The sequence below is a fragment of the Pangasianodon hypophthalmus genome, chromosome 10 (assembly GCF_027358585.1).
Source record: "Pangasianodon hypophthalmus isolate fPanHyp1 chromosome 10, fPanHyp1.pri, whole genome shotgun sequence".
NCBI lineage: Eukaryota > Metazoa > Chordata > Actinopteri > Siluriformes > Pangasiidae > Pangasianodon > Pangasianodon hypophthalmus.
The window spans coordinates 3,737,586-3,748,733 of record NC_069719.1 but is presented as its reverse complement, the minus strand read 5'-3'; the positions used below and the strand labels follow the sequence as shown (position 1 = coordinate 3,748,733).

Genomic DNA, 11,148 nt, shown 5'->3' with positions numbered 1-11,148 from the left:
AGTAATGCTACCCTCTGCACCAACGTGCACTGCTGTTTATTTAGTTCACACTCATATTCAAAACACTTTTTCCTATCTTTAGTGAAATGAAGGAAAAGGAAATTAAAGTTAACAATCTCTTCTGTTCTGTAGATTAGAAAATGAAAATGATGTTTTATAAGACACAGTGTTACTGGCTGTGGTTTTCAAATCCATTCAATTAAAGTGATCAGTCAACTAGCCTGAAAATGATAACTATTGCAGATAATAACTAAAAAAAAAAAAAAAAAAACAATAGTAAAGTCATAGAGCCCATGGTTACATGTCACAAAGTCCACTTTAAGAAACACAGGCGCAGGGTACAGTTTCAGTTTTTTTTAAGGACATTCATGGTTTTATATTGTATTGTTTTATCACTACAACAGAAATAATAATAGATGAATAATAGATGAATAATAGATGAACGTAATAATAGATGAATTAAGGTTCCAGTTCAAGTGCCATAGAAAATATAACATATATACATATATATATATATATATATATATATATATATATATATATATATATATATAACATACTGTGTGTAGTGTGTGTGTATATATATGTATATATACACATACACATATTATAACATATATATGATATATAATTCCTCAGGGAATCTCAGGGAGTTTTCTGTGGCTTGTTCATTAGTGAATGAATCTACATCTAGATTTCTGCAAAGCTTCTTAGTGACAGTGTCTATTCACATATAAATAAAAATTGAAAACTTTCTATTCTTTGATTCTTATGATCTGATTCACCTAAATGACTCATGTAAAAGATTCACTCAAAAAGCAGTGATTTATTCTCCAATCTAACACCTCTGGGCTGGGATCCAATCTGCATTCTCGCATTCTTAGTAGGCTTCATACAGCTCACGTCTATGAGCTTTTTTGTGGGATTTTTTTTTTTCAAAAATCATACCACAAACAGAAATAAGTCAGATTGCAGCGTTGGCTCATGTGGATGTGGCCGATACAGTATGTTTATCCATATCTTTAGTATTTATGTGACAGTCAGCGCAGATGGTAATCACTAAGTAACACTTACACCTACATGAAAATAGAGCCTTGTGTAATGTCCTGTGTAATATTTACATATGTTTTACAACTTATTTATATTAGCTAGTAAGTTAAAAAATTTGTTGGTCCATCACAAGTAGCTAGTTAACGCACTACTGATTTTGTTCTTACTTTATTTTTTATTAAAAATAGAATTAAAATAATCAGTGTCCTGATGAATAAATAGCTATTTTTCTTGTACTTGCACCAAACTGAATGGAAGTCTCATCAGTAATGCTAACACTAACCAAACCTTCTTTAAACACACTCAGAACAAATTCCTAAAAGAAAACGCTGCCCTTAATTCTGGATAACACTGGAGAATTTGACTTGTGATGTTAAACTATGACTTACTGAAATGTGTTTGTCTAGTAGATCTTTAGTAACCTCCAGGATCCTCAACAGTTGCTGTAATTTTATGCTGGTCATAAGTAAACTTCCATGTCATGATAGGATGTGCTGTTATAAGAAAATAATCAATGATAGCATAGTGTAGCAGAAATATGTAATTCCTCTTATACCACTGCTATTTGCCAATAATTAGATTTTTATTAATTATTTTGATAATTTAACGTTAATTAATGTTGGGGAATGTCTGTGGAAGAAGTTAGCACCTGTTATCACTTACATTATAGATACTGGAGACTCCTTCCATAAATGTTAAATACACATCTCCTTACAGAAAACATAACAGCATATTTTTCAAATCCATTTATTATTAGGCCTAAGTTACGTAGATCGTCCCCATACAAGTCCAAGTTTTTAACTAAAGAAACTATCCAAGCTGCTGTTATAGAATATTAATCAATAACTTCTGGCTAATCAGATTCGAGAATTCAACAGCAGTGTAGGAAAAATCTGATTAGATAATGATTTTAATATTAAACTAGTGGAAAAACAAACCAGAAAGAGTCCCATTGTGTGCTGCAAGTTGCCCCCTGAAACCCCAACACACATGGAAGGGCTTTAACTCGGCATACGTGGATTGATCTGTTTGTAGTTTGTAGTCAGTGTCATTTTGGATAATTATGGGTGAAATCAGCTCTTGACATTTGTCTCTCTCTCTCTCCTTCACCTTCTTCCTCTCTAATTTATATTGCCTCAAGTTAAAGTAAAGTGATAGTTATTCATCTTCTCTTACTAAGCAGGTCTATAATTAGGTCTGTCTCTAGAGCCAAGTCTCTCAGTTTAGCTCGTTTGCAGACATTTTAACACCCTAGCAACTGAGGCAAGCCGTTACTCTGATGTGAAGTTTGAGAAGCTAAAGAATTTTTACGATTGTGTGTTTTTGTTGTTTGTTCGTGAGGTACCACCTTTTTCACAACAAATTTAAACAACAGACTCTACACCAAAAAAAAAAAAAAAAGAGCCATGGTGATAAAATAAATGTACACTTTATTACATTGTGTAGTAGATGAAATCATTCTTTACAACCAAGTGGTGACAATAAATCAGTATAAAATATTTATGCAAGAACATGTTCACTGTAGAATCCATAGATAATTGAGTGTAAAATTCTGTAGAGTATGAGAATCTGTAATTTAGACCACATTATTTATATAATATTAATAATGTATAGCAGTTTTAGTATTTTAATAACTAACACATGCTAATATGCTAAAAATGATTTAGTTTTAGTAAATTACTCAATCACTAAATTAGGGGAAAGTTAGCTAGGATGCTTTGCAGATTTCATGTCAGAGGTTTTGTTCTTTGGTGTATTTTGGCAACTAGAAATACAGAACGCAAACACTAACACTATTTTCAAAAATAATAATACAAAAATAACAAAGATTTTTTTCACTAGCCTAAATATACAATATTTCAAACCCAACTATGTAGTTCCTCACCCCAACTATCTACTAATTCCTCAATATTCAGTTTGTCACATTTTCGTTGTCTTCCAGGGAAAAAAACAAATAAATGAGCAAGATCCCTTAGCAAATATTAACACCTCACGAGGGTGTGATTTTGTTACTAGTACATCAAAAATAGTGTAGCAGGAATGAATGTTTTATCCAATCTGTTCTGAATTGACTTTCCTGATCTTTCCAATAACATTCCTAGCCAAGTTATCAATTGTTATTAGTATAGCTGTAATGTTTTACTTGTCTAATCTTGTTCTGGAAGATGGTCTAGAGCAATGGTTCTCAAACTTTTTGTAGCCAGGGATCACTTTAACTGTAAAATAAATTCCACAGACCCCCTCAGCATAGACTTATTTCGTGAAAATTATTAAACATTTTTAAATGATATTTTTTGGAGCCATAGAACTTTCTATTCTTGAAATTTCCACTAACAGAACACATTAGCTCTGAGCTGACTTTGGTGTTTGGACCCCTAAATATAATAACTTTGATAATGTGACATTGTGGTTTCCACCACTGTAACATTTTTTTTTTTTTAAAGAAAGTCATGGACCCCCTGGCTATGTTTCAAGGACCCCTGGGGGTCCCCAGACCCCACTTTGAGAACCACTGGTCTAGGGCCTGGATTTTAACTACCAGTCTTATAAAGCCTCTTCTGTCTATGTTTTCTGTGCTCTAAACCTAACATAATAAGCCAGACCAGGTGTGTTGAGAGCAGGGAAAATACTGAAGTTGTGAAGGAGAGTGAATGTTTCTCAGGACTCAAGGTTAAATATCCTACTCTAGTGCTTGATCAGCTAAGTCAGATTTGGTACAGATGAAGATCCCACACTGGAACTTATTGAACAGACTGGGATTCAATGGTGTAGGTGGAATCAGGTGTGGCTCTTGCTTGGTTGGAACAATAACCTGCAGACACCAACAACCCCTGGTCTAGTCTATACAATTCCTCTATTCCATATATCACCAGCTTTACTCTTTGAATTACCCTGCCAGAAGCTATATTATACACCAATTGCATTTATTCCTTTAGCAGACACTTTTATCCAAAGAAACTCATAATCAAGCTGAGCAGATGGCAGGCCAACAGTGGCAGTTTGGCGGGACAGAGATTCAAACTCACATCGTTATGATCAGTAGGCCAGAGTCCTAACCATTGTTCCACCACTGCCCTGGATTGCAAAATACCGTAATCACATTCCTCTTGATAATTCAGATGTTGGGACCAAGAGTTTTGGATTGAGAAAGAGAACCAAATGCTGATTGGGTTCAAAAGGTACATATAACTTGTGTCTAATTTGTGACATTTCACCTCTGTGTAACATTTAGCCAGTCACCTGGTACTCAAGCAAAGTTTGTTCTTGTCCTCTCCAACAATAAATGGCAATCTATGATCATTTTAACAATATTTCATTTTTACTCCTTTTTTCCTCAAACACATTTGAGCCAGCCAATCAAGGTCAGAAGACTAAATTCTGCAAGAAGTTAGATCTCCATGACACTATACACTTGATGTAATCAGCAATCTGTTCTGTAACTTTCCTTATTCTATGAATTTCTGGAATCTTGAATATGATTCTTGAATATGAATCTGCAGAGTCTTCCAAAATCTGTGGCATTTTCTTCCAAAAATTGTTCCTAATGACCCTCTCACTTGTTCAGAGCCGAATGTCATCAAGCGAGGTTAGGCGCCTCCCAAACAATTGCTCCTCATATTCTGAGAGTTGACGAAGGAACCCAGCATTTGGAGCCGCACAAGTGCGCCTCTCTTTGAGCCAACGGAAAGCGTGAAGTAAAGACCAGCGGCGCTGTTCCATCAGGAAGCCCAGTGTCAACACCGAACTGCGGCTCCGTCCCAGGCTGCAGTGCACTAGCACACGCCCTCCAGGTGAACCCGGTGAACCCCTCAGGGCTGCTGCTATGAAACGGGAAGCTTCTGGAAGTGCCTGGCGAAGGTCCTGTTGGGCATCATCACTGAGCCGGAGTCGCAGGTACCTCAGGACATTGGGGAAGGCATCTGAGATCTCAGCGGTGGCATTGACCACATGTGTGATATGCAGGTTCTTGATGATGCGGTAGTCCTGCGCTTGCGAGGCAGAACCTTGGTACAGTGCCCCTTCCAGGATCTCAGAGGGATAGATGGTGAGAAGGCGGCGCTCAGATTCAAGCAGGACCATCCGAGGTGTACACAGGAAGGGGTAGAGTGAGTGGAAGGCCGAGTAGCCACCCAGCAAGATGACAGGGTCCATGCCAAGGGCACTCAGCTGGAAGAAGCAGTGCTGTAGGGTGGGGTTGTCAGCACGTGCCTCTTGGCTGCCTACTGTACACAAGAGAGGAAAGAAGACAGAGACTTATTAATGGACTGACTTGGTGGGTTCAGCTGTACATTCTTTGTACCTCAGATATGTCTAAATTGCATTGATTATAAATGTTCTAATATCTTATTGGATGTGGTAGATTGTATTGGAGTCTTTGACCAGTAGAAGGAACTATTCTGATGCTTGAAAACATTGGGTTTTTGAAAGTGCTGAAGGTTCTGAAGGATGACATGCCATATTAAGGCAACTTAAAAGGACTTGCTCAGAATGACCTTGTATACCAGAGGACATCAACTCTTTTGCCGGAGGCTTGGAGTTTAGTACAGTTTGGTCCTTGACTCAACCAGTAAACCTGGTAATTACCTGGTGAGTTGAAGTGTCTTTGAGCAGGGGAATATTTAAATTGCACTGGACTCTGTCCCTCCTGGCCTGGAATTGATGACTACTGTTTTAGGCAAGGTTTTTTTACATTTCTACAAGATGGCATGATGTCTTCCCTTATGGACAAAAGCTCAGAATTGTGGATTTTGTGCTATTCCTGAAATGTAATAATGGTAGTCCTTGGAAGGTGGTTGATTCTTATTTTATCATAGTGTTATTTTGAAGAAGGAGGTTTAATAGCCAGGATGTTTTCTTACTTGTGTCCTTACTAGTTTCTGGAGAATCTCTGCAGGAGGAAATCTGGGATCTAACAGAATGCATAACAACTGGGTCCTGAAATGTATCTAAAAATTCTTTTTTGATATACCATTGTACCATGGCTGAATTGTGGGTTTTTTTAGGTTTAACTTAATCTATGGTACTTGGATAGTTCTGAAATATCCAGATCTTTAATTGTTTGCAGATCATGGTACCTGGGCTGTGTCCTTCCTCTGCATAAAGCAGAATGATGGAAAACTCCTGTAGCTGGACGCAGCTTATCAAACAACCAAGATCTGGGTGAATTACGGTCACACTTGCACGTGCCGTAACCAGGTGACTTTGCTTATACCTGTGTTTCAAAAGAGATTAGGTACATAAGTGGACGAATGGTACTTCAACAGCTATTTATGTGTGGTAAATGGGCTTGAGTTTGGATGTGTGTGCAACATGTGGTACCTGTCTGCAGAGCGACAGTCCAGAATGAGGATATAGTATGGGTCATGGAGTGCTGGTTCACCGGCTTCAGCGTTTAACAAGTTATATACCTGCTGTGGAGTCACGTAGCCTCTCTGTATATCAGCTTTTTCTGGAAGGGCAGGAACCAACAGCTCCTCTAAACACACACAAACACACACACAAATATAAACACATACCACACATACACAAACATACAGATCCTGTGCACTTATTGTCCAACCATGTACCATCATGCAATACATAACACTAGAGATGTAACTCAATTCTATTATCTGAATCTGTACCTGTTTAAAGCACTTCAAATATCTGTATCTGTATTCAGATTTAAACCCAAAGCGGGCGTGACCTAAACTAAAAGGAGTTTTTGTCCGTTTTTTTGGTTTTAATTAAATACGAACCCTACTAGAAACCCCCAAAAACACTGAAAAAAATCCAGATGTAGAAATGTCATCATATTTTTCACACAGTTCTGGCTCTGACAGTTCCTCAACCTCAGCTACATCACTCCAGTTCACAATTGCTTTCAGCTAAAGATTTGCAACTGTTATTCTTTTTAATCCCATGCACACAGATATTATTTTTGTTTGTACCTGCCAGCGATATTTTCTAATAAATTTTGTTGATTCTTTTTCCAAAAATATAAACTATCTAGTAGCTTTTTAAACCACCAGAGACAGTTAGTTAAAGATGTATGATTGAATGCTGTAAATGCATCACACAGCACCAGACCTTCATGTTAATGTCCTGCAAGCTTCATGCCTACATGAAATTAAAAAAAAAAACTCCCACTCGCACAACTTTTTTGTTGCGTCCTGCAGGATCCCTGTCCAGATACACACCTCTAGTCTTAACCTGTGAACCTTTCTGCTTTCTAGAGAAAAAAAATATTGTGCTTCCTATTCATATCTATATTTGTATCTGTTTAGAACACATTTTCTGTTCATGTGAATAATGTATTCATATTCTTTCACATGCCTACAAGACACAGATGAAAATAAGATACAATATTTCCTTCTTTGTCTTTTTTCTGAAAATACACATTTTCAAATAAGACATCATCATGGTGGCAAACCTTCGTTGTTAGTCCGAGTGCCTTGAATGATGTCATTGCGAGAAGGTTTGACAATGCCATTCATCTCTGGACAGGAGGCGCTGTTTTCTCCCGGCACAGAGCTCCGAAGCCCAGTGGAGGAGACAATACGGCATTTATCAGACCTGCAGGTAGGGGGAGGTATAGAGGGTTTAAAAAAAGATAAATGGAGGAATAAGAGGAAAAGATATAGATATAGTATGAGAGATTAAAATCTTAAATTTTTATTCTCTGCCAAAAATAATTGTCTGACCCCTCCATACTCCTGAGCACTACTGTCCCTCATAAGAGGTAAGGTAAAGGTCTACTAAGCTCAATTTATTATAATTTTGAATATATTTGTAGTTGAAATAAAAATAAGCACCTGTACTAACTCACCTGGACAGTGCAATGCCCATGGTTTTGGATCCGAGGCATTCGGGATTCGCAGCCTTCTTCACTGCTACGGGCCAAAAGGTACAAGAGTCGACGCAACCATCCTGACTCACACATACACACACGGCTGAAAAAGTTTGCAGTTGAGCCAAATCACGCTTCAAGAACCAAAATCCTCAATGATGCTGAGCAATAGTGTGGAATCTGGCTCCTGGCCATGGTGCTCATTTGTTCTCCATGTGTAAAAAACAACCGTTTTTTTCTTTCTTTCTTCTCGTTTGTTCCTATCCCCTTCCTCCCGTCCTTATTTTAGTAGGTTGCCGTGGTTATGCAGCAGAGTGAAGTGCTCTACATGAGCCAGGGTGAGCTGGACGTGACAGCTCAGTGTGTCACACACATCCACACACCACACACACGCAATATCCAAATGGTGCATGCGTTTAAGGTTTAACGTTCACGGGTCCATAACATGACTCCATACTGTTTGCTTAAAGGAATCAAATATACAGAGAATGAGTTTTCTCTTTTAAAATGTGTTTAAACAGGGTAGCGTACTGTATAAAAAAGTCAAAACTGCTCACATAATGAATATGGGTACACATTTATGCCTTATAACATGACACACTGAAAAAAAAAAAAGCAGAATTAATGAGCTGTGTGATAATCAGTACACAAATTTTGCATACAGTTCCACCTCTACTTGCATAAAAATATATTCTTCTTATGATATTTCGTCTTAGTGTATACCAAGCTTGTGTTCATTTGTGTCATGGTAGCACTCAAAGGGCACTGAACTACATTTCCCATCACCCCAGCATGTCACATGTCCTATCCTCTATCACCTGTGTTTCATCTCACCCTGACTGAGCACCCCTATACAAGTCTAGATTGTAAGCACCTCACTGTCAAGCTTTTGTTGTTTTCATGTTTGTGTGTTTCTGTTTGTACTTTAGTCACGATCATAGTCTGTATGTTTTAACTCATATCTCTAGTTCAGGTTTTTGGTTCTTGTTTTCAGTGTTTTTTGTTGTTTATTGGCACCGTTCACTACTAAATCTGCGCTTGCTTCCACCATTGCCGACTCCTCGCTCCTGACCGACCCGGATAATTTGTGCCAAGCGCCTGTTTTTGTAAATGTTCAGACAATGCCACTTAAGACACCAAATCCCAAACCACGGTGCTCTCTAGTGGCTAAAATCAGAGACGTTAGTGATAATACAGATGTTCCACAAGATTAAATGTAACTATTGGTTAAAAAAATGTATGATGCGTTGTTCTATAATAAATAAAAAAATGCAATAACTGGCAAATTGCTGTGGTATAAGTGAAATAATATGCTTTTGGGCATGCTATTATTGGGGGGGAAAAAACAACTTCAGGGGGGAAACAGTAACCATGGCCACATCACGCCATCTCATGTGTTGTTTATTTGCTATAACAGCATGCTTTCAAGTGTTTTATTCCTCTTATACCACAGCAATTCCTTAGTTATCATCCCTTTGCCCTCTCTCAAGCTCATAGATACTGCAACTTAGCTGATTAGCAAGCAGGCTATTAGCTATCTACTTATGACGTTCTCTTTTTCACTTGCTCGTCCTTGTACACTAACAGGTTTGGTTAACAAACATGACATGTTAGAATGAATTCTAATAAGAAACCGGCTTGTCTTTTTAACACTAGCATTTAGGGCCTTTGTTTAAGAGAAAAAAGAGAAGAGCGAGGAGGAGGAAGGAAGAGGGGGGTGAGTGTGTCACTCGCAGATGGTGCAGTCCGGCTGGAGAACACAACGACTTCATCTGTATCATAACACAGCAACTATCAGCACCAGCATCTAAAACACTGAAGACATCCAAAAAATAAAAAAATAAATAAAAATTCAACTAATTCAACACTATATAACACAACAGTTATTTTTATGTTTATATATTAAGCATATTTCTACACTAAGGTGCCAGTTTATCAGTTCATAAATCTATTCCTGATCAACTCTCAGTTCAGTGTTAATTAATATCTTAATATGTTGAATTGTTCAACATATATGTTTAACAATTCATGGTGAATAAATGCAAATTAATAGATACAAATTACCACTAAAAAAATTATACTGTATGGTATATTTTGTAATGTCTTCAAAATCTGAAATAAGTATTGTAATTAATTAATTATGAATGTATTTTTAATTAAAATACTACATTTATATTGCTTAACCTTTTCATGCATGGTGGTCACATATAGCCATGGGGTCCCTAGCGGTTAGGCCACAGCGCTCACACCGCCGCAGCCCGGGTTCGATTCCTGGTAATTAACAGTGCACTCCCAATGATGGTCCCAAGCCTGGGTAAAATTGGGGAGGGTTGTGTAGGAAGGGCATCCGGTGTAAAAATATTGCAAAATCAGATATGTGGACCAATGATCTGCTGTGGTGACAGGCAACAACAATTTGTATAGGCATGGGTCTTAATGTCAAAGCTGCATGCTAACCTCTCAAAAACACCATAGATCAACATATTAGATCGACTGTATTAGTGCAACAAACGACATGTTGAGCAAAGATGGTGGACTCCAATTCAGAATCACTATTTACTCCAGCAATTTCATTACAAATATACAACATTTTCCCAGGGCAAGGGGGTATAGTTGCTGTTGTTGTTGTTGTTGTTGTAATAGTCCAGAGTGTTAAAATGTTACACGATGTTTTACAGCATGAAAATGTGCATTTTACTTTCTTTGATTTCCAAACTATTGATCGTTCAATCATTAATCCATTTGATGTAATCGAACACACAAATGCATGGTGTCCTCCTGAGTGGTCACATGAATAACTTTTAAAAACATTCATGTAAAATTAAAAAAGAAACTTTTGCAGGAGTATTTATCATCCTTAAAGAAGAATACAAACTATTCAGAAAAAAAAAATCTTGAGTCAGGTTAGCATAATTCATGCATGAAACGGTTTAATATTTACAATGAATTCAACAACATGACCAATAATACTCAATGCATGTTGAACAGTGGACTCAAAAGACACTAAACATAAATAATTATATACGATTTTATAATAAAATTAACATTTTGATAAAGTTGTACAGGGGAAAACCAAATTCCTTATGCACTGTATGTCTTTCACATGTAACTTATTTTTGCAGGAAAATGTAAAACAAGTCAACACCAATGTAAAATGATGGAACACAAAAATGATAAGATGAATATAGAAATTATATAATATTTTTTTAAAAAACACTATATTATTATTTATTTTATACAGTGAGTGGAAATAATTATTCAGACACTTT

At 37.1% G+C, this 11,148-nt stretch overlaps 1 protein-coding gene across 1 annotated transcript; it reads right to left on the bottom strand.

Moving 5' to 3' along the window:
• Positions 1-2,504: 2,504 nt before the first annotated feature.
• On the bottom strand, positions 2,505-8,177 carry styxl1 (serine/threonine/tyrosine interacting-like 1). The gene is made up of 5 exons (XM_026944127.3): positions 7,859-8,177; positions 7,463-7,605; positions 6,370-6,526; positions 6,126-6,262; positions 2,505-5,273 (listed from the first exon to the last, which is right to left on the bottom strand). Exons 1-5 carry the CDS (start codon positions 7,876-7,878, stop codon positions 4,612-4,614), a joined length of 1,119 nt encoding a protein of 372 aa, XP_026799928.1. The 5' UTR covers positions 7,879-8,177; the 3' UTR covers positions 2,505-4,611.
• Between the last annotated feature and the right edge of the window lie 2,971 nt (positions 8,178-11,148).